Below are 24,269 nucleotides of genomic sequence, written 5' to 3' on the forward strand. Positions count from 1 at the left end.
TTATTTTAAGTTCCTCGTGATTAAATATCCATTGTACATGGTGGTAGAAATAGTTTGTCAGATTTCTAGCGGTGTGAGTAGGTGGAGTTTTCATGGTACCTTTTCTTTCCGTCTGTGCAGCATGAAGCAGTTTGCTCAGCCCCAGCTGTGATGTCTCACAGAGCAGCAGGAGGCCCTGCATTACCACCCCCAGCGGGTCCTGAGCTGTCACTGAACCTTAGGGAGGTGAAATGTGAGTCTGCTAAAAGAGTTCAGGGTCCTTGGCTGCTTTGTACTGCAGAAGAGAGAAATGCAGCCAGGTACTTGTCTAAGGGGAACTGTGTAAAGCAAGTCAGTCCAGTATTTTTTCAGATGTTTGGGTTTTTTTTGGCGTCTTGAGTCAGAGAGCTGGACATAGAAAACTGGTATCCAAATTTATTAGAGACACAGATGTTAAATGAATGGCGTTTTGACCATTGAAAAATAAATTCATGCACTAATATATTAATTTACAGTATAATACATCCTCACTTCTGAACATTTTACAGAGAAAGCCAAACGATATAAACATAGAAATTTGCAAGTGCTTTCCTGACAGATGCTATTGCTGTAAGGTAGTGGTAGCATTGCTGTCGATAGCTCCTGCTGCTGCACAGCTGCTTTTGGTCAGGATACAATCAGTGTGAAAGGCAAACATGACAACATAGGCCAAGAAGGTGCTCACTGACATCACCACCCAACGGGGTTACACAATTTGATCAAGAAGGATTCTTTAAAAAAAAAAGAAAAAAGCTGCATAGGGACTCTTCTTGTGTATCTGACAAACTGATCTTCTGTATAGTAATATAAGGCATTAATAAATTCAGTTTTAAAAAAAGCTGATTCTTTGAGGTTGCTGAAGCACTTTTGTGTGTTAAATATACATAGATCTGCTCCTTGAATGGGATAGCTGTTTGTTTCAAGGGTCAGCATTACAATATTATGTATCCAACTGCTGCTATCTGAGCTTGGTGTGGGAACCTGAAGTGGCACAGCAGGACAGTTCCACAGCTCAGCATTTCTTTGAGCTGAACCGGGACTAAAGCACTATTTAACATCTCAGACATTAAGTTAAAAGTCAGAATATTCTCTTTTGGCCTTTAATTCTTTAGATTAAATAACAATCCTTCTAAAAGAAAACAGTCATTCCTGGCCTGGGTTGCAAAAGACCACAGTGCTCATCCAGTTCCAACCCCCTGCTGTGTGCAGGGTCACCAACCACCAGAGCAGGCTGCCCAGAGCCACATCCAGCCTGGCCTTGAATGCCTGCAGGGATGGGGCATCCACAGCCTCCTTGAATGTCAAAACTCTCCATTATCATCTCACAGTGCCCAGATTTTCTGTTCCTTTTAAAGTTTCACTTGAAAAAGTTGCTGAATTTAATTACTTTCTTTCTCCAATTCCACTGCCCCTTGGTTTCTGGTTTTGCAAAAGTGTTCATTAACAGCTGCTGAACAGTTCTGCTTGTCCTTTGTGAGCATCTGCTCCTGGTCTCCACTTCCACATGGAAGCACCTCTCATTTCCTTCCAGCAGCCGCTGCCCTCCTGCCTGTGGTCACACAGCCCAGGCTGCTGCAGAGGGTGTGTGAGAAGCAATGACAGGGAGAGGAGTTCAAACTGAGCACAGATGATGCTTTTCTCAAGGGCAGGAACACTTCTTGGGTACCAGAATGATGTGTTTTCTGAGACCAAGCAGCATGGGGCTGGCTGCCTGCTGAAGGGCCCTGGCCAACACTGTACCAGAGTCAGGAGATCCCCGTGGCAGAGTGGGGAGCAGTGATTCCTGGTGGCTTTCAGAATACTGTCATAGATTTGATGGTCACTGCCTGGGCCAGTGTTTAATTAAACATGAATTCTGTCCTCCAACCAGAGAGACTACAGGAACACTCAAGGAACAACCTCCTTGTGTTTAAACTTGTGTTTAAAACCTTCCTTTTTGCCCCCTCCTGGCTCTGCTTTAGGCTTCAATTTTATGCTGCATCCAACCTGCCAGCATGAACTAATTGTGAACAGCATGGCAGGAAACGTTTGGCCTTACAGCTTGTATAGGTTCCTTTCTGAATTTGTTTTTTGAAGGTATGAAGTACAAGGGATAACATAAGTACACCTCATGAAAGGGTGGGAGTGGTTAGCCCTCCTCTCTGTGGAAGTTTAGCACCATATGTTGAAAGCAGACTGGTGGGAGGCAAGATCGTAGGCCGTACTACGAGAAATACTGTTCAAAGGCACTTAATGGATAGAAAAATTTGCCAAAGAAACATACTTAAAAAAAAAAAAAAAGGATTTTTAAGAGCTATACTTCACTCCTTTGATTACAGATAGCTGCAGTGTGAACCCAGTGTCCTCGTTAGCAGCCTGTGCTTCTACTGAGTGCACTTTGAGTTTGAAGCAGGTGTGGTGAAAACATTTGTGAACGTTTGAGCCATGAATTTTGAAATTACACAAATTAAAGGGCCCAGCATTTTTCTCTGCATTGTCCCTTCTCCCACACGGTTTGAATAATACAGTATTAGGCAGAAGCAGCACGCTCTGTTACCTGTTCACTTTGGCCCACCCCGCTTACAGAACTTCCCTTCTAAACCTCAGCTTCCTGCTCTGAGATGTCGGTATTTGAGACAAAAGAGCACATTCATGCTCAGCACAGTCACAAGAAATCTGGAAAGGTGAAATCCTCCAGCAGCATCAGGCAGCAGTCACAGCAGCTGAAGGGGGAGAGGCATCCTTGGCTGTCCGGTCCTGAGCCAGCGCCTGGGGTGGCAGCAACACAGCAGGAGCTGTCAGAGACATCGCCACACAAACACACTGCAAAGAAATTAATTGATAGTTGATCAGTTGATTGATACCATTAACTGCTATTTTCTGAAGTAACCTCCAGCGTATCTTCTGTAAGAGAGACTGGTGGGCACGTTAAGTGTACACTGAAGCACACGCCTCCAGGTGAGCCCAGCAGAACAGAAACACTGCAGTGCCTTCCCCAGCAGCACCAGGGCTTTGTCTTCATGCACATGCATTCATGGACACGTGGATGGACGCAGAAAGATGCAGACAGACGGACAGACAGGTGCACACAGACAACCAGGCACACTCAGACCGACAGACACATCCATGTGTGCACACACCTGCAGCCACACTTAGAGACACATATGAACAAGCACACTAACACAGAGCCACGTGTGTACACACTGCACAGAGACAGGCACACAGAGGCACACAATGTGTGCACACGCGGATGGACAGAGACGTGCTCACACACACTAAGCCACGTACTGCTAGGCACGTACCCACCACAGACACACATCCTCACACAGCAACATGCACACACAGCTACCAGAGCCACACACATCCTTCCCACACATGCACACCCCCACAGCCACGCACACAAAGCCAGAGCCCAGTGCAGAGCCATGTGTGCACACAAAACCCCCAGGAGCCCTACGCAGCCACAGCCATGCATGCACCACCCACACAGCTACAACCACAGCTGTCCTGCAGTGAGCACAGTCACACATCCTTACACACACAGCTGCACACCCAGAGCCACACAGTGCTCCTGTTGCACAGCTGCACAAATAACACTACAATAGATACCTACCCCTCCTCCCTGCAAACACACACACACACACACTCTTTCTGAATGGTTTTTTTCCCTCTTTAAATTCAGACACCTTTTGGGCAGGCTCCTCTGTTGTTGGAAATGGCCTTCTAAATCTGCTGTGCTGTTTCTTCTGCTGGAATTCCTGTCCTACCCTTTGCTCGACAGGAGCGCTGCAGTTATTTTGGTGTGACTGACGTGCCCACCAGCTGTCTTTGATCTCAATGCTCTTCAGACCCACACGGGGCTCTGTGCCAGCAGCCAGGGCTCCTTCAGCCACCTCCAGTCCCCCAATAGCTCTGTATTGGCATTAGACAAGCTCTGCTTGAGCCAGCTGTTCTAGGAAGACAGGGATTGCGGTGCAGGCGCTGGGTGCTGAAGGCAAAGCACCTGACTGCAAGGTACTGCAAGGAGCTTTACCCAACAGCTGGCTCCTGGCCAAGCAGAGGAACAGATCAGCCACAATCAAGCATTAAATACAGCATTGCAAGACTAAGAAAAGCAAACCTCAGATTTCAGCAGGCAGCAATGAAGGCAGCCTGAGCCCAGAAAGGCAGTGCGCGCATTGCCGCAGATTTGGCATGCAAAGGTGCACAGTGGGTTTTCTAATTCTTCATCATGAAAAAAGAAATAAAAATACCTGCAGTCATCTCCTCCTGTGCTGATCACATACTTGTCATCGTGAGAAAAGCGTATGTTGGTAACGTGTGCAGAATGCCCAAAATACCGCTTGTGTTTGGCCTGGTGGAAAAAGAAAAAAAGCTCAGGATTTCATTACACCATCGTAGCATTGAAGAACAATGATGCTGACTTGTGAGCATCCCCTGCAGCACTGCAACCTTTGAGCCCCCGCAATCCAAACTCAGCACCTGCTTCTGAGCACTGCACCTTCCCCGGTGCCCCTCAGCAGCCAGGAGCAGCCTGCAGCTGACCCACTGCACCATGCTCTCCTTAAAGCTAAGGAATGTGAACATGGGGACAGTAAGCTGCTTAGTCTGAAGGAAAATAAAATCTCCACTTACAAATTTTTCTGTGCATGGGAAATCAAACAGCTTCACCAGACCAAAGTCATCCCCTGTGACTATATTTAGGCCAGCATGGGTCACGCATGCACAATTGACATCTGCCTTATCTGCATTTCGTGGCCAAATTCCAATGACTTCATCTCCAAGAATGCTGTTTCAAAAGGAAGTTAAAAAAAGAATGTTAGACCATAAGACTTTCTTGTTGCTGCACGGCATCCTGATAGAAAATTCTTCCTTACAAGCAAGCCTTCTCCCACTAAACCAGTGCACAGAGCAGTGCTCCCACAATGGAGCGCATCACAGCAATGCATCTTTGTTGTGCGACTCCAAAACCAGCTCTAACCACACATCCTGAGGTTTATCTGCAGTGAAAATACTTCCCTCATTCTGTAGCAGCAGTTTGTGTAGCTGGCATTGCCTGTCCTTGTGAGCCCATATGTAACTGCCCACAGAGTTTCTTACAGTGATGTCCTCTTCTCTTACCCCGAAGCTGTGGAATGGACGAATGCTCCTTTGGATCTGAGCATTTCTCAAAGGAGCTGTTTTCCCCTTAGTTGAGGTTCCCTGCAATTATTGTTGTTTTACCCACATATTGACCATCAGATGCCTCTGCCCCATTCCCAGTCTGTCAAGAGCCCTTAGAAATGAGTAATTCAGGGCAGATTTTTAAGCTTGCTCCATGGCAGAGAAGTAAGAGTGGGAGGATTCTCACTTACCTTACCCTAAAACCTGCCTGTGTTATCATCCCACTGTTTGCTGCCAGATGGGCTCCTGGCCTGCTCCACTTTCTACAGTAAGAGCACAACCATGGATTTGTAAATGTGTGGGGAGGGCCCTATAATAAATGCACATCAGCAAATATGTTTTAATGGTACCCAAAACCCCCTTCTATACAATCAGCTCGTGTTTCCACACCTCCTATGCTGCTCGTGTTCATGGGATAAGGCAGCACCTATGTGCCAATAAAAGTAAAGCTGTAACAACATAGAAATCTGCAACAAATGGCAAACAATCAGCATGGATATCTGACAGCATTGATGACACTATGCAGAGCATGACACCAACCAACTTCAAGAGTGTTGAAAAGCATGCATTAGAGGCCTTTGTGGAGGTGGAGTGTGTACCCCTCTCTTAAAGGCTTGCCAAACCCTGGGATATTCAATGTATATGGTGTACACAATTCGACCTTGTGCACTGTATTGTATTTGTCCCCAGTCAGGCAGAACTTTTTAGTTTTTAGTGTTTGCTTTGGTTTTGGCTTTTTGTTTTTGTTTTTACCTTGTCCACGTGGCCCATGTGATCTTTTCTATCGTGGCAGTATCTGTTATTTGCTTTCCTAGTGGCACCTCATGGACCTGACGCTTATAGGCACCGGTTGATACCTGAATGCAGGAAAGGAAAAGCTATAAACTTCACCATAAACGCATTGATTTCTTCTGTAAAGAACTGCAGTGGTAACAGTAGCATCAGGAAATAAACATCTAGGATGCTTTTTTTTTGTTTTTGTTTTTAAGTTTGCTATAATTCTTGATATGTAATATAAAGGAGTAACAGTTGCAGGGTGACAAGCGAATCAAGTGTTTCAATGCATTTCCTTTTAGCTGTATACTCTCTAGCTTATCTCAACCCAATTTTACTAGATCAGAAAAACTGAAGAAGGAAATGCCTCACACATGAATTCAGCTACCCGTCTTGCCTTTATGTCTGATAAGGAGTCACAGGAAACAGAAACAAGGATGTGCCTACACACGACATACCTGAATGTACCTGCTGTCAGCAGAAAAATCCATCTGGATGACAAAACTTGCAATATCTTTGCAGTAGCCTATTCGGTTTAGGGTTGTACCTTGAGTGAGATCATAAAAATCTACAGTATGCTCTTGGGAACCCACAGCCAAAAACCTGTTATCTGGGCTGATCCTAGACAACAAAATACAGAATGAGGATATAACTTACTGTTTCTGTGCAAGATTTGCTTTTGCTTCCCGTGATAACACAAAGAGGGCAAATTAATTTTACTGGAAAACAAGACAAACCTTGTGAACCTAGTGAAATTCAGTCCAAATCAAATTTGGTGCTTCACAGGCAGATAAGAAAGGCAGAGGACATGACATATTGTTAAGTGATGTTAACATTGCACTTGTATACAGTGCACAGTATGATATGAAGAACAACATCAGTCCTCTGTGAGAAAGGAACAGGATTTGCAATTTTATACTGTATTATAATATTAATTCCCAGAATCAAAACTCCACAGTGTACAAATTACTAGTAGATAGAAATGAATTAATCACAACAAATAAACAAATGAACTTAGCCCTACTGGACCATTTCCAGATAAAGGCTGTGTCCTTGGAGAACTCAGCAGATGTTGAACATACCTAATATCCTGAATTGCAGACTTCCTGTCTCGCTTCTTGCCCCAAACCTTAAGGCTGTTAACCAGTAAGATCACAAATTCTCCGTTCTTCATGCCGATGGCCACCATCTCTCCATCAGGACTGTAGGCAGCACATCTCGCTGGGTGACCCAGATTGACTTTGTTCAGGAGTTTCTGCATGAACAAAAGCAACAGCAACATATACCTCCCTGTGGAAAGCCTCTGAGCAAATGGAAAGCTTCCAAACACTGAGTGCGGAAGCCACTCATTAAAAACAAGTTCTGTAGAGTTTCCTCTAAATAGAAATCTGAAGTTTCACATAAAAATCACACCCACCAGACATATGTTGCAGAACAGACTTCAAATAGAGGTGCAATTAAAATGGGCGTTTCACGTTTGCAGCTATCTTGCTGCAGGGTAACTTCAATTTTGACATCACAAAGCATACTACTTATGAAAGGAGGATAAAAAAAAAAAAAAATCAATTTCCTATTTTCTTTAGAGGGCTATTCTACAATTTCTGAGCAAGATTTTGTATTATTTTACTATCTGCTATATGGAAACGTAGCAAAACGCTTTTGCCATTTCAATTATCTGAGTGTACTAAAAATGCTAATAATTTCTGATCCCTACTATCTCAGGTAACTAGCTTTTGAAAAAGTTTATGTAGCTTTGTATAACCAGAAATCCTTCTGTTATTTTTAATATTCTTGTCGATTAATGCAATTTGACATCAGAAAAAAATACTCCTGATCTACATATATGTCACATCATCTATTGTAAAGAAAAGCTCTAGAAGTGTTGGACTCATCCTCACCAGTGAGCCAAGCTTATTGGGAGGATCTGCATATTAGCCACGGGTCTGTGTCAGCACAGAATTAAGATGCTTCCTTACTGCACCAGTCTGCACTTCTAGATCAAAATCTCTGCTTTTTACAATGTTATATCAGAAATAACACAAAACAAAAGGCACTCCATTAACACAAACTTATGTAGCTGCATCTCACTGCAAATAGCTTGCCTTTGGGAAGAGCAGCATGCTACTTCACCAATGCCTTGCTTCTTCCCATGGCCACACAGAAGGAAATGCTGCACACCAGAACAACAAACACAACTGTTGTTTGACTTGGCTGCTCAAAGGTGCACACAGGGCTGGAGCAGTGCATGTTGTGCAGTTGGAAAAATGCACGGCTGTATCAAATTATCACCTTTAATGGCATTATTTTCAGTTGAGCAATACTCACTTTGTCACATAGGTCCCAGATTCTTGCCGTTCCATCATTGCTGGCAGAGATAAATAAGTCTTTTGAGGGGTGCGTCGCTAAACCCCAGATCTCCCCTTCCATGTGGCAGTCAATTAATAAGTTTGAAGCAGCATTTTTTTCTCCTACTTCAAGGATTTCTCCATCTTTTGTTCCCACTAAAATTTTCCCCTGTTTGTATTAAAAAAATAAAAAAAAAAAATCAGAAAATACAACACGCAGTAAAATACCAAAGTGTTTTATAGAAATATCTGTGATAACACATCCTAATTTACAGCGCTTGTCTTAAGAACAGGAGACAAAACACTGACAGATTCATGCCTGGAGATCTGATATCATATGCTGGTGTTGCTGTTGAGCGGTGGCAGTGGACTTCCCTCTTGCCATTTGTATTCAGATCCAAGTGTTTACATACAGGCTGGTACAGCATGATTCTCATACCACTGAGGTGACTTAATGTCACTTCTGGACAATAATATAAATGTCAAACAAGGCATTAAGACTCAGTTAGACCAGTGTGGTGCACATCTATACTGCCACTGTCTGAACTGCAAGAGCCTTTCCAGCAAAGACTTGGTTCAGAACAGTCTCCTTTGTGTCTCCTGTCCAATCTACACCGAGAACAGCACGCAGCAATGCATGCCATGCAGTGAAGCCTGCCACGTTGGCTCTCTTACCTTCCCTCTGCAGACGGAGCGCACGCACTCGATGAGCTGTCCTGTCTCGAGCTGAAATGCTCTGCACCTTTTCATCTCCTGGTCCCACAGCTTTACGGCCCCTCCTTCCTTAGTACTGAAAAGCAGAACGTTGTGTTACATAGATTTCTCCTGCATGGGCTACAACAGATCCCATACATCAATCTGCATCACTTCTTACTAAGGACACCTCGTTACACTATAGGGTAATGTAAAGTGAGTAACAAAAAGGTGGCAGATGACACAACCATTCAGTATGTCTTGTATTGATCACATAAAAATGATGTGAGAAGGAAGAAAGCTGTGTGCTTTAGGAAGAGTATAATATGTCTTACGGTCTCTCCTTGCCTCCTGTAACAATAAGTCCATCTCGAAGGGTGGTGTACATTGTAAACACTGGTCCTGTGTGAGCCTTTGCCACAAGTCTGACCAGAAAATGGTCCTTCCAGACATAGACGTCTCCATTGATGGCACCAGTAAACGTAAGGTTATTCTGCAACAGATAGGAACCATCTCTGATGTGATAAATATCTCAGCATTTTTGTGCAGCTTGAATTAAAATTATTTAGGTACTGCATTTCCTGAGAAAATCAACCATGCAATGACTGCAGGAATTCAAACCGCACACACTGAGAATAATGTGTTTAATCACCGTGCTATGATGGTGCCTCTTTGAGGTACCATAATTAATATAGACCAGAGTCTAGGGCACATTCACTTCATGCATTTCACCTTGGAATTTCCAATGCACGTGCTACTTTTGCCATGCATGTGCTATGTCCTATCTCCTGCTGCATAGATGGACAGCAGGTTATCACTACTGAATTTCAGGTGACATTTCTTTCTTCTTTGAGTATGTGCCCATGGAAATCCCACTGCCTTCATGGTATTGAAAATAAAGGGTATAAGACTAAGTGCAAAACTGGCTCAATCTTGTACCTACTTGAAGCACCATAGCAATTGCATAACTGAATAGGGAAAAGCAGTGAGTATTCTGCATGGAAAATGTGCTTCTGGAGTGCGCTCTGCTAAATGGAAAGGCTTGCTGCAGGTGAAAAGGCACAACTGCAATCCCACTGGACAGCCTCTGTAGCAACAATATGTGCCTTTTAAACATCTTGAATGATCCCTAAGTGACTGTAAAGGGGAAAAGTGGCTTAGCTGTATTGAAAAATACAGAAAAATTCCATGTAAGTGAAAAGCATCTCATCTCCTCTTTGGCAGGAAGAAGGAAAAGTGTTGCCAGTCGCCATGTCCTGATAGCATTAAGAACTAAACACAGCATCACTTTCAAGTTCACTGATAGATACAAAGGAAAAAATGTTAGAGAACCCTTTGCTAAGGGCTCACAGGGAAGTTTCACGTTCTGCAATAAACAGGAGAAGTATCTACTGATGAAACTTGTGGAAAGAATTTGCTGAATGAATTTGCTACTGTAAGAGACAAAAATGCAGTGTAGCTGCATGCCAGCATGACCTGCTGCCTTTGGCATTAGATGGACCTGGATGAGAAAAGTCTGTGGATGCATAAAGAAGCAGAGGGTACATACAGAGCCCCTCCACTATTCAGTAGAACTTACTCATGCTCCTGTGACATGCATTCTTATTGCCAGTGGGATTCAACTTAAGGAAGAAAACAACATCCTGAACAAATGGCGTGTGCTAATGGAGTAGAGTTCATCTGCTGGTTTTGAATGTTCTCCTTACAGCATGTTAGTTTTATCATTTTAAAAAACAAAAAAGTTCAACTGTGTGTTGAACACATTGTTTTCCTTAACTGTAGAAGTCTAAAGCACAGTGCTGTGGCTCCTTAATAAACACACAGGAAAATCCCATGTACTGTCAACATGAGCTGAATCACATGTCATACCCAACACTGTCAGTGGAAAAAGAGGTTACACAATTACAGTATCAATTACACTGTAATTAACAAAAAATATTCACTGACAGAGAAACCCAACCCAGTTTAGAAAAATTAAATGAGGATCTAAAGATGCACGAGTCTCACATTAGAGGCTTAAGTATTACACAAGATCTCCACATTCCTGCACCATTCACACTGTGCTGGATCTCTTAATAAAAAGGTATTATAAAATTCTGTAGCAAGTAACTTGAACTCACTGCTCCGAAGGCAACAGAAAGCATGGTTTGCATTTTGGCATCTTCCATGGAACCAATGACTCCTTTCTTACACAGCAAAGCACTGCCAGCCAACGTCCAGAACTTCATGTGTTTTACCCCCACAGACACAAACTGAGTGTCTGAGTCTGGGCGGAACTCTACAACAAATATCCTCTCCAGGTGTCCTCCCCTGCTAGCAACCTTAGCCCCTGTTTTAATTAGGAAAGCATAAAAACACAGTTAGATTTACCTGCAAAATTAAGCTCTGGTATGATTTTATAAAACAGAATTACTTGGTGTTAGATTAGAAAAGCCTGTCCCTCATGCTGAAAGCTAAGCATAGCCCAACATTAATTTAAAGCAGCAACCATTTTAATGCATGCAGCCTGCTAGGTCCCTGGATGTTCCACTACAGCTGACAGTCTTAGGGTATTAATAGCACAATTTGTCTCCCAGGTACTGAAGTACCATCAAAACGCTGAGCATCATCAATGAGTTGCATTATGCAAAAGATGAGCAGTGCCTCCTCTTAATGAACTTTTAAAGCACAGCAGGACTGCTGCATTTCCTGAACCAATCTGCTCTGTGCAGGGATGTCAGATACTCTCTACACATCGTTTGGATGTGAGTGCTCATGGCAATCAGGATGATGCAATGCCTGCTCCTGCAGTGGAGGAGGCAGGAGACAGGCACTGAGCACAGGTGTGTGCAGAGAAAATGCAAAAAAATCTGGGGATGCTTTGAAGTAAAGCAGGGAAATATCTAGAGAGCTGAGACACTTTCCCTTTCCCCTCAATTCCTGATTGTGATAACCACTGTCTGGAAATGGCTTCTTAAAGGCCTAACCACTGCAAATGATTTCAAATCCGAGCATTTTCAGCATAGTAAGAAAACACTGCCCTTAATTTCAGGGAATTATATGTTGAATGTTATCTCCTTATTTCTGTTTATAGAAGAAATTTAAGCTTATTTTCTTATTGATATTTTCTAGTGCTCTGTTTTCTTCCTTCAACTGATTCTGAGACTCGTAGGGAGCCATTTCACTCAGAGTAAGAACACAAACCTATGCCAATAACTTGAAAGGAAAAGCAAATAACTGCATACAGATCTGCCAGGATGAAGGAATGTGTGTTTCCAGAGTTACCTTCCTGCCACCTCCACACTGTGATGGTGTGTTCTGGATCGACTCCCACTGAAACCAGAAGTTTGCCCGTTGCACTGAAGTTAACATAGTTGACACCTTTGGTGTGGAAGCAACGCAGCATTGAAATTGTTTGCTTACTCATAGCATCCCATACATGAATTGTGGGAGTCGTACCTACACGAAAAAAGATGTATTAAAAGAAAATTAATTCAGCATCTTGAAAGCTTCAATGCAAAATATGCATTTTTTCAAGCACATTTAACCTAAACAGACACTTTTTTTTTTTTTTAAGATTAAAAAAGTACTCAAAAAAATCATGATGTCTTGAAAAAAAGACCAAGGAAATTATTGCATTGCATGAAATAAGACAAATGCCAAAAGAACAACGTAACATTTATGAAGAACCTCATGCAAAAGAAATTATATCTGTAGATGCTCCACTTGTATCCGCGGTTTGACACAGATACAATGAGGTAACATGAAACTTTTACATAACTCTGCTGACTAGAATTCACAAACGAATCAGCCTTACCTGAAAATTCTGTCATATCACCTGCATTGTGAGAGCAATGGCAAATGAGGAAGCACCAAGGGAAAACAATAAGTGAAGTAAGTCATGTTTCTAATGCTGAAGTGCCAGCATCAGCACCAGAAGTAAAAAAAAATAAAAAATAAAAAAATAAAAAAATTAAAAGTTTGAAAATGGATATGGATTAAATCAACAAAACAAATAAGCAGGAATATTGTTGAACTTAATTTTGAGTATATTGTCTTTTATACACAAATATTGCAACAATATTTAGTACTTCTCAGTTTTAAAAATGGTATTTAAAAGAAATGGTAAAGACATGCAGTTTTTAAAGACTATCAAATTTAAAACTAATATGAAGCTACAATGATCCAGAATCCCAACCAGAATCAGAAACACTGATTTCATGGGCTCCTACTGATGGAATTAAAAGACAGGCTTCAAGTCACCTGCAGAAATCAGCATGCTGGAGCAGGGCTCTGCCTGTATGAATACATTCTGGTTTTTATTCAACATTCCAATTGAAAAGACAACACTCCGCACAGCCAGCAGAGGTGGTTTGCCAAGGCCTCCACCTGCTGCCAATTTCCAGCTTTGTTATTAAGTTATATATTACAGAAGTCACTCCTTTTCTGACTGAAATGAATTCGGGTGACTCTGTTCTCTGTTATTCTTCATGACATTGATTATTCTAGTGTTACCCTGGTATAAGCGAAAAGCAACACATCCCTCTGTAAGCCTGGGACGAACAATCCTGATGTTCCCCACAGCTTTTCCTTCTCCAAAAGGGCATTGGTGGCTGATCTCTAGAGGTTCCTTCCAGCCCCTACAATTCTGTGACTCTGTAATTTCATGAGACTCTTCATGTAAATAACACTTCAATACGTGTGGTCTCAGGATCAGCCTTTACATGCATCAGAACTTCTGCTGAGGTTCCACTCTATCCCTTCCCTTTTTTGTATTAGTTTCGAATTTCTGCAAGGGAAATGGTCATTATTCTGTTTTCACAGCTTTAAGGCTAAACAGTGCTTTGGATACTGGAAGGAAAGAGGAAATCCTTATGATTACATATGAATGAGAAGATTTAGTGCTGTTCAGAAACGCTTATTTCTGAAATATCCTTACAGTACAATTAACTCTAAAATCCAATGACACGATCAGAGATGAAACTGCTGCAGATAGACTGAAATGATAGAGATAATTAAGCTTCAGGATTTTCTCAAAATCAAAAGAAAAAAAAAAAAAAGTGACAGTGGTAAATCCCAGTAAAAATTCTATGTAGATAAGCCCAAAATAAATCAGTGCCCCTGACAATTTCTGAGTAAGACATTGTTACATGGAGTCACCTACCGATCTGGCTGGTAGCCACAATGTTTTTGTACTTTGGGTGCTGATTCACAGTTAAGCAGAGAATGTCATCAGTATGCTCCAGGTAGAAGCTCTGACTTCCTAATAAAATTCAAACGTGGTTTTATTCACGACAGTCTCAAAGAAAAGAACCACCAATGAAGCAAAGAATATTTAATCAGCTTGTTGGTACAGCTCATGCTGTGCTCTAGGGGAGAGTGATGCTGAGAGCTGCTTTGCTTTCACTTCCAGGCACCATTACCAAACAAGCTGTGAATAACCACTAATGCATATATGTGAAAAAGCAGGATTGATCAACTAGCTACCAGGACTTAGCCCAGGAATCATCCAGTAATCTTCTTAACCACCACAAGAAAAAAGCAGAACTGCCAAATGCACAGACCAGCTCTCCCATTAAATCAAAGGAGTCAACAGGAAACAAAACAGAAAGCTAAACCCTGGGAAGTTTCTGCTCTGCACCATCTTCCCAGGGGGAAGGCCAGGAAGAGCAGCAGGGGCAGCGTTCCCAGCTCCACAGGCTGTGCAGGGCAAGGAGTCCCCAGAAGTCAGCAGATGTGACACCATCTATCTCTGCCTCTCCTTGGCAGCAGAGCTGAGAGAACTGCTGTCACTATGTGGTGCCACAGAGGACTAAGAGGGAATAATAAACGGCCAGAATTCCATTAATTCCTGGCTTGTTTCTTTAGCTATGTGGAAAACGTGTGGATGTTAGCACTAAACTCAGGGCAAAATAAGTTGGTAGGTTTTTGTCACTACCCAAAAAGACAGGGAATATTTCTACTCCTCCTGAAGAGCAATTTACTCACATGGTATTGCATAGAAATGGATCCTTCCCTGGAGCATGATTTTGCTAAAATAGCCCCAAATGGAACAGTTACTGCTCCTAAAACCATAAGGAGTGCTCGACATTTCATATCCCATGCAACCTGAGAAACCATCCCTATGCCTTCAGTGTGGGGTTTAGAAAGGCACAGCTGCAGAAATAGAACAGCTTAGTATTACGCTTCCTAACAGAATCTCATACCTACTAAAATGAGTCGGGTGGCTTAACAGGATGACCTTAATAAGAGAACCTGACAGCCTGCTAAAATAGCCAGCTAAATTTCTTTGCATTATTTCAGAAGATACAAAACATGAGGAGTTGCAGGAATGTTACAAAAGCGTGACTTTCTTACAGAAATGTTTCACTTCTACAGTCAATTTTATCTCAAAGTACTGTTGCAAGTTGAATTACCAGTAGAAAGATTTTGCACTATGCCTGCTGCAGCTGTGTGGAAAATAATATCAGCACCATCATTTAGGTAGTGAAGGTTGTTGCGACAGTCAAATCCTCTGTATCCAAAAACATGGTCTAAAGCCAGCTCCTAGTCAAGCAAAAGAGAAAAAAAGAATGAGGGTGAAATAAAGAACAAACAAAGAGGTGAAAGAGTTTGAATCATGCATGTGAAGACCTCAGGTAATTATTACACAAAACACAAACGTCTTGTCCAAGCAACAGGGTCATTAAACAATAATTAATCAGTTCTCCCTCTTTCTTCTGCTTATTTACTGAGGCATGACATTCTCATGGACAGTATACAAAGCTGCCATCGGTCAAGTAAGCATTTACATTATTATTTCTTTAATAATTCGGATCTGAATATATTATTTAATTTCCATTCAAAATGCATGCAACTTTAAAAAAGGTCCAATTTATTAATCTGCCCGTTTGCAAATACATTTACTTCTACTTTAAGAGTCTTCAAAATCTCATTCTCATAAGCAGTCACATTTTAATAGAACAAATCCTGACACCAAGGTCCTTATAAGAGGCAATGACAGGCTACAACTTCATCATTAAAACATTAATTGGAGGCGTCTTGGACATTTCATCTTACAAAGAGCAACTGACAGAGAGATTTCCTCCAGAAAAACAGTGATGGGTAATGGATTGCTGTTAAAGTTGCTGTTCTGGCCCAGAACACAGAGTTAATGCATCTGTCTCTAACATAATTCCACCTTGTTTTGAACAATTTGACTAATAGTGACAGACCAAACAATTGTTGCAAATGGTCCACAGGATATTCATTTCTCAGCCTATAGGTGGGGAGGAGAGAGGGCCTACAGCGTGAGGAAAGGGTATGTTCCAAAATTAATTAGCAAATCTCATCATTCAATGTAATGGTGCATGTGCAAAATGCAATTTCTGAATATATTTTCACTGGGGTTATCTAGTGAGTGTGGGTTCTGCTGTGGTTAAACATACATCCCAGCTGTAAATGTTCTTCAAATCCAGAGACAAATTTTGGATTTGGAGAGATCTGATATGACAGGTAAACTTCCATATCTGAATCTGAAGTCCCTTCTGCCACAGGTTGCTGGCTGTCATGTCTTCTGGTGTCTGCTAGGAGTGCTGAGAGCACATTTTAGAAACTTCTTCCCCTTCTTTTTTACTTATACACAACTTCAGCTACCTTCATAACAGGGATGAATTTAACCCAGCACACATTACTTCTAAAGCAAATGAAAAGAAAAATACAACTAGGTCTGACCTCAACCAGTTTCCTTTTTTTGTTGATGTTGTTCTTTTGCAGTTTTTCAGGCTGAGGAGCAGCTCTGCTAACTGGTGGCCTGAAAGAAACGCGTTTAAAGGAGAAGACAATCAATATGTTTGAAAGCAAAACCACAGCATATGTTTTACATTAAGTATAGAAAGTGGCCAATTGCAACTATGTGTGTTTGATACCAAGATTTTAGCATGTTGTAATACACATAGTAATCATATGCATTTTGATAGGGAGAGCAGAAACAACACTGATGTTGATTCTGGGGAGGAGTGGCAGAACAGACCACCTGAAAGTGACTGTTTAAATTCTAATGATTTAAAATCTTTTGGAAAATCCTTGAATACTGGCTGACAGTACATTGTTGCTTTCAGGAGTGATCTAAAAGACTTTCTACAGCTGGCAGCTGACCTTTCCCCAGCCTTGCTTCTTCTGAGAAATCCCATCACAAAACCTTGACTTGGCAGTATTAAAATCATTTCAAAATCGCATTACAGATAAAAGTATTACATTTTAGTCTGTGTAAGTCATTTACTGTGTGAATTTGATGAAGGCTGAGGGCAGCAAAGCATTTTACGTAACTACAGTTGCTGAAAGTAACTAAAAAGACAAATGGGAAACACGGACTGAAAAAAATTATTTGTGTAAATGGTCTTTTTAAAGGCAGATAACATTTACTTCTATGAGATGCTCCAACTGGAAGTCCAGAGGCTACAGTGAACATATATATGACTAAAGGGAGGCAGCAAAGGGGATATTCAACTTGATCCTTCTAAGAAAAAAGAAGAGGCACAAACCTAAGAGGAGCAGAGCGTGTTGGGCCCATAGAAGTTCATACCTCACACAGTCCTGTTGCACTGGCTGCACTCAGGATGACTCTTATGTTCATTTGGGCACAATGACAATCCCTTTCGGGTAACAGGAATTAAGGAGGGCTAAATTCTACCCCTATTGGCAACAGCACAGACTCAAAACATTGCAGTGGATTACCAGCACAATTACCCCAAGAAATCTGGCCTTCATCATGTTTGATCAGCTTTTAGCTAGAATATGGGTCTGGCAAGAAGGTCAGGGTAGAAGAGGTGATAGCAAAAGAATCAAAACTGATATTATGGTTAAATGCTTGCTCCAAAACATCACTCAATGGCTGCTGTTTTTCATCCAAAAACAGTTCGTGCCATTAAACGTTAACAGCAGATTCTGGCGACAGGGTTAAACTGTAAGTGAAATGTAAAACAAAACAAAATGCCTGGCCTCAATTTGTTGAAACGAAGCTTGAATCTGGAAAGCATTTTCAGAGTTTAAGATTTCAAAAATGAACGAACTTGATATAAATTTTATATGCTGAGAAAATTAGATTGGTTTGTTCTTTGACCGTGACTCGCACTAATTCCTGTTTTGCAAAAATGACTGCAGAAGAATGAAATCCCTTTTGCTTAATGGGAGCTGATTTATCTGGAATTGCATTTTTATGAAAGCACAGCAGTTGATGAAACACATAGCCAGAACACATTGCTACACGGCTTATTTTGCAGGAATAAGTAGCATGAAAAGCTGGGCACTAAAAAAGACAGAGCAGACCGAAAATAAACAAACTCGCTTCTCAAGCAAACAAACTCATTAATACTGGAAAAGTACATTAGATCTTGTGATGTTGAAAGAGTAAAAGAGTTACCTTGATCCCCTTGAAAGCAGCAAACAAAGCCAAGTAAGAAACTTAATACATATTTAGGCATATTTCTGACCACTTTACTCATGCACAAGCATTTTTAGAGTTGATCAGTCATTCCCTCGTGGCACAAAACATGCTATTCAAGCATGCCAGCAAAAACTAAAACAGAAATTAAAGAGTGCACCAGTCTACAAATTCAAAAATACCATACCCTGCCAATACTGGGTATATTCTTAACTCAAGATCCTACAGGACAGGGGGGGAAAAGGAAGCTACATCGCTGCTTCCTGCACACTTTATACCAAAGCAGAATGTGATTCCATGTGGTTCTTTATTTTCAGGTGCCTGACAGGGATGGAAACTGGTAGAAACTTAGCAGCCTCATAAGCACTGTTAAGTTTCACACAATGGATGCTTGTTTTCTCTCCTAGCTCAGCTTGCAATTTAGCCTAATAATTGTTCATTGGTAGGCCAACTTATGTACAGGGACAGCTTGTACTTGCTGTTCACAGGGAAACAAGTACCTTTATTTTCTCTGAGAGTGGTCAATCAAGTTGTTACGTAACCATCGGTGGTAATTGGACCCAATAGCAGTGCAATCACCAGTAGAAAAGGGATGGAGGAAGTTACTGCAAAACTCAATTGTCTTCCAAAACAAAAACATTATGTGATGCTAGAAAAGCAAACACCACTTCAACCCAGATTTACTGAGGCCTTTGAATCAGCACTTATGAAAAGAATAAATCGTTTTCTTGTAGCTTCCTGCTCTTTTTTCTGTTTTAGTGTAATTTTAAGATGGATCACTTTTACATTTCTTTACCTGGGCATATCTTCTAGAGTTCATGACAACAGCAAGCCAAAAGTTTTCATGAAAGCAGAGAACACTACCACTATGACATGACAGATAATCACTAGATAGTAAACATGAGATTTAATTTGGAAACATACACATACACACATGTACTTAAATATATACCTGTTCACAGTACACACAAACACAAACGTTGTGTGCATTCATATATACATACATATGTATATATACACACGCATTCGTTGCCTTATGATCACCTCAATAAAAGAAATGTAAAGCAGCATCAATCTGATTTTCATTTTTAACAGATCTGTGACTACACCTAATTTATTTTCATACATAGGATGGCAGCGTCAAGACAAGAAATTCGTGCTGTAGGAAATTACATGTATTTACCCTTTATGGCCTATGCAATCTGCACTGTACATTCACAGCAATCTGTGCTTTTTCTGTGCTGTGTTGTTAGTACTTACTTGACAATTCCCTGCCTCCAAAGGAAAGCAAGTTAAAACATAATACAAGTATTAACGGTTTCTTTTCAGTGATGTAAAGAAAATGTGCTTATATATTGTTATGGGATGAACGAGTTCCAGGGAAGATAAGACACAGTCAGACATTAGAGAGCTTTCAGTTCTCAAAGTACTGCAAATACAGCAAATAAAGTTTCTGTTACTGCTGATCATCTTGATTATATGCTTACACAGCTATACACAGTGAGCTACCTCCAGACTGAAACTGACCAAATCTCACCCTCTCCCCTTATGGGCCTTAATGCCAGAATGTAAGAAGGTGCAAGTGACAGCTCACTACCTCTCACTTTCCCAGTAAGGCTACATGGAATGGCCAAGATGGGGAGCCTAAATCCTGGGTGGGATGAATGGGCAGCATGAGGACAGAGAGTAGCAGATGGGCATAGCAGAAGCTGGGTGAAATGGGGGAGGGCAGAGGGGTTGGGAAGTGGGGCACCTTGGGGAAGCGGTGATCCTAGAGAACAGGGTGCCCATGCAGTAAAAGAGCCAAATGCCTTTACACAGAAATTACAGGAGAGAGAAAGAAGACCCAGGAAAGCGTTATGATATATTCCACGGGATGGGGATGAACAGCTCATGTTTTTACAGCACATGGCATAATTGCTTTCTGAAGAGACACACTGTCTGCATCCCTCACAAGTTGGCAAGAATGCAAATATTCTGTTCTGAGGCCAATGGGAACAGAATTGGATCTTCAGAAACAACGCTGCGTGAAAGCAACAAACACTGAGGGCTGGAGAGCTGATAGATGGACAAAAACATCCTGCCCTTGAGAACAGGTGACAGGCTGGGCCCAGCAGGAGCGAGGAGAGGAGGAGTGGAAGAGAGACCAAATGGGAGGCTGACGTGCATGGGGATGGCTGCTAACTGGAGGGAATATACTTGGATGCCAAACAAAGGTAAAAATGAGCAAGGACTGCTCCCAGGAAGAGGAAGCAAAGGTCAAAATGAGGAAGGACAATTTAGTACTGTAAGGTTTGCTTGGACAAGACATTTAAAGCCCAAGGTTAAAAAAAAAAAACCAAACTGCTCATTTCAGAAGGAAAAACACAGAAGTGGCTTTTAATAGTACATTTTCACTAGCTGACAAGAAGGGGACTCCCAAGAGCCCCAAAACTGCTGTAAAACTCCTGGCTATAAGAAGCGATTCTGTGAATCCTAAACCTTTGGATTTTCCCATCCCAACATACACAGGAGTTCTGTATGCCACTTTTCCTGCTATTACTTCTCCCTTATATTATGCAGACAACATGAAAATATCCTACTTCTTCATACACCGAATCAGAGCAAAACTGAAACAAAAGCAGAGGGAGATATAAACTTCAATCTACATTGCTTTTTAAACCTTATTTATGCTTTTACATGTATGCTGATGCACTCTTTAAAAAGAAAAAAACAAAACCAAAACAGTACTGCAGAACAAATGGTGGTGATAGCCAATTTGATATCCTTGTAAGGGAATGTAGTCACTGCATTCACATCTCATTCGAGGTCAGCCTCCAAATGTGAAATGAGCAGAAAAGCAGGTTAATAAGTGTAATCAATTCCGAATGAAATCTGAAGGCTTTCATTTTTGAACAAGTTCTTTGTTCTAAATGTCTCGTAAAGCTGGTAATCTAAACGAGCACTGTAAAACAGCCTGGTTGCAGAGCACGCAGATCTGTCACACACAGCACACTGCTCAGCATCCACGTGGTCCCTCAGCCAAACCCTGTTTGACAAAACAGAGAACACTGCAAAATCTAATTTGATGTCTTAAATATAAAAAGGGTAGAATACCTGAAATCATCAGACTTCTGGAAAACTCTTTCCATATATACCAAGGCGTTAGTATTAACTTAATTTTAGGACATTCTATAAAGTTTCTCCTTTCTTAGGCTTCCTTATGAGCGCGTTTGAAAGGAAGAAGCTTTTCCAGTTTTTTCATTATTCCTTACATAAATTCCGACATTTTGTAGCTCTGCTTTTTGTGTAAGTGAAAACATTTGACCAATAGTACACGGAGAACTTTGGGGCTGGAGGTAGAAACATCAGAGGTAGGCACATTAGCATCTTTTCCCCAGGTAACAAAACCTAAGCTGTATTAGAAACAATACTTAGATCCTTCCTGGAATACAGCCCACAGAGCAAAAAGCTCTCAAACACCTGAATTTTTCATACCCTTCTCAGAGCAGAGAGCATTTCTCAAGTTCAGACAGAAGGGTCATAGCATGATGTGCATTGCAACCACCACCATCCCACAATTGCACACCCACTAAGAGTCACACAGATGCAAAGGACCTTTGGGCCAGCTTTGTGCTGACCTGTGGGAGAAGTGAAATTGACTCTGAGTTCAATAGGTTGGCAGGGACAGCAAAATGATCAGTCACAATGTGTTCAAGCCCTGGGGACAGCTGTGATGAAACCAGCATGCTGCCAAATACATTTAGGATGCAATAACTTGACATAATCCTGTGAGGAAGTAAAAGTGAATTTTCTATAGGACTCCTCTCACTCACAAGCACCAGACTTCTGCTGAAATAAGCCAGTTGTTGTTCTCCCCACCTCACATACGTGTTTTTCCAGACACATTCTGAATTATTCCCACCTACACATCAACACAACACAGATTCACATTCAAAGCTTTTACACTGCACCCATACAAGTGTGCATGTAAAAGTGCACGAGCAGATTTTGTAACCATATGCCCAATAATTTGATTTTTGGGTACAAAAGCTAATATTTGTCACTTGTGGGGGCTCCTTTGGAAGCTTATAAGTCAGCTCATGTTTTTGTAAAGAATAAATAATCAGTAGAATAGAAGTTGAAGAGAGAAAACGTGAATTCTTCCGATCAGAACATATGATTACAAACGATGCACAACAGCACATGGGAACAGGCTTGAGACAAGGGAACTCACAGAAAGTGAGACACGCCGTATGTTAAGGAAACTGAAAAGTAGACAAACATGCTAAAGCTGCTTTTTGTTTTCTACACATTCAACTTGCTTAACAGGGTTTCCCATCACCAGGTATGTTACAAGAGTTTTCAGTTTATGTGGAGTCATGCAAATCAAACTAAATGAAAGCTGCAAACACAGGATAGATGTTAGCGGTTAGTAGAATGCAAAATGCAAATAAATCTTTGCCTTTGGTATTAGTAACAGAAATACAGTCTTTATGCAAGCCTGTTTTACTTCTTTTTTCATGAGTTCTTAGCCAGCTAAAACGGTCCCAGTTGAAAAGTGAGCCCTTGTATGAAAGAAAGCACAATTCCTACGTAACACACAGTATAGCTTACAATTGTCCTGGATTGTCTGGGACAGTCCCACCAGTGCCCAAGTGGTCCCGCGGTGTGGGAGCACTGCTCTTGGAGCTCCCACACCGTGAGACTGCTCCTGCAGCACCTCTCATTGGCACCCCACTTCTGTGTCATACAGGTAGAGCAAGGAAGAGGATGCCAATCAGAGGAGCAAGAAAGGAAGAGAAAAATAAGGGTGGGGGGAGGATGGGAGGACAGACACGGAAAGGGAGAAGAAGAAAAACAAGAAGGTTGGGGAGAGAGAAACAACAATCAATTAATTATCTTAACCAAATGCACCAACTAATACAACCACAACATATTTAAATACTGTTACTCAGACTCATCTCTCCTGTTTCTTTTCCATCCTAAAGCTGTAACTCACTCTGGCAGCGATGACAAAGCTGGGCACAAAAATACTAGACCGCAATTTATTTCAAATCCTGCAGGCAAAACCTACTGTGTACTTTCTATCTCCCTCTGAGACATTTGCAGAATGATCATTATTTCCTTATGCAAATAAATAAGACAGGAGAAGTACATTTGATAAAGGGCTTTCATTTTCTTTCCTAAGGCAACTCCTTAACATTATCCCCACGACTGTCATCTCTGAGTTTTTTGGCCTTTACAATCATGAGATTTCTCCCCTGATTTTTGCTTAGGGGCCCAATGCTCTGGAGATCTGGAGAAGGTCAGTGTAATAGAGATTTCGTTCTCATCCTGTTGGATTATGCAAGCACAGAGCACGTGCTAAGGAGTAAAAGAGGATCGACAGCAGCTGCTCAAAGTCACGGTTCTCCTCTATCAAGCATTATGTCAAACCTGTCCTCCTACCCCTTCTTCCTGTGATGTGAGAGAGCAGAGACAAGAGCTGCTGGCTCCTCTTTTTTGGCTTGAAGACAAAGCCTTTGTATTAATTTGCAGAAAGTCATTTGTAAATTGTTGGTTCTTTTCCAGACGGGCGGTGGTTGTTGCAAACCCTTCCCTTCAAAACCCAGCACTGCCTGTATCAGCTCTCATCCATATATTTGCATCTTGGCAGGAGACATTAACACAGCTCTAGACCAAACTCATCCTGAATCGTACCATGAGTTGTTATTTTTAGAGACACGATGTACTTTGAGTTTTCCAGACATACCATTCTCAACTGAGTCCTGCAAGCTTATTCTAGCAAACACAAACGTTGAATTCCCTGTTAAATAAAATTTAGCTACAATAAAAAGGAAAACAAAACAACCATCTTCTTCAACCAGAATTGTCTACTAGGCATCACATCACATTCGAAGCATATTTGTGTTTTA

At 41.5% G+C, this 24,269-nt stretch overlaps 1 protein-coding gene across 3 annotated transcripts in view; it reads right to left on the reverse strand.

Annotated features, from left to right (window-relative positions):
* Positions 1-740: 740 nt before the first annotated feature.
* Positions 741-24,269, reverse strand: part of EML6 (EMAP like 6) — a 116,244-nt gene continuing 92,715 nt past the window's right edge. The window contains exons 28-42 of one of the 3 annotated variants that reach the window (XM_090134538.1): positions 16,665-16,743; positions 15,368-15,497; positions 14,116-14,214; positions 12,769-12,789; positions 12,237-12,410; positions 11,093-11,301; positions 9,308-9,465; positions 8,955-9,069; positions 8,260-8,448; positions 7,017-7,189; positions 6,393-6,555; positions 5,914-6,017; positions 4,633-4,786; positions 4,251-4,351; positions 741-2,820 (exon numbers count right to left, since the gene is read on the reverse strand). In XM_090134538.1, coding sequence (XP_089990664.1) covers positions 2,796-2,820; positions 4,251-4,351; positions 4,633-4,786; positions 5,914-6,017; positions 6,393-6,555; positions 7,017-7,189; positions 8,260-8,448; positions 8,955-9,069; positions 9,308-9,465; positions 11,093-11,301; positions 12,237-12,410; positions 12,769-12,789; positions 14,116-14,214; positions 15,368-15,497; positions 16,665-16,743 — 1,894 coding nt within the window. In that variant the 3' untranslated portion in view covers positions 741-2,795. Of the gene's footprint in view, positions 2,821-4,250; positions 4,787-5,913; positions 6,018-6,392; positions 6,556-7,016; positions 7,190-8,259; positions 8,449-8,954; positions 9,070-9,307; positions 9,466-11,092; positions 11,302-12,236; positions 12,411-12,768; positions 12,790-14,115; positions 14,215-15,367; positions 15,498-16,664; positions 16,744-24,269 lie in introns of all 3 variants that reach the window. The other 2 variants (XM_090134539.1, XM_090134537.1) reach the window with 2 other exon arrangements.

Source organism: Phasianus colchicus, chromosome 2, assembly GCF_987193195.1.
Source record: "Phasianus colchicus chromosome 2, bPhaCol1.hap1.1, whole genome shotgun sequence".
NCBI lineage: Eukaryota > Metazoa > Chordata > Aves > Galliformes > Phasianidae > Phasianus > Phasianus colchicus.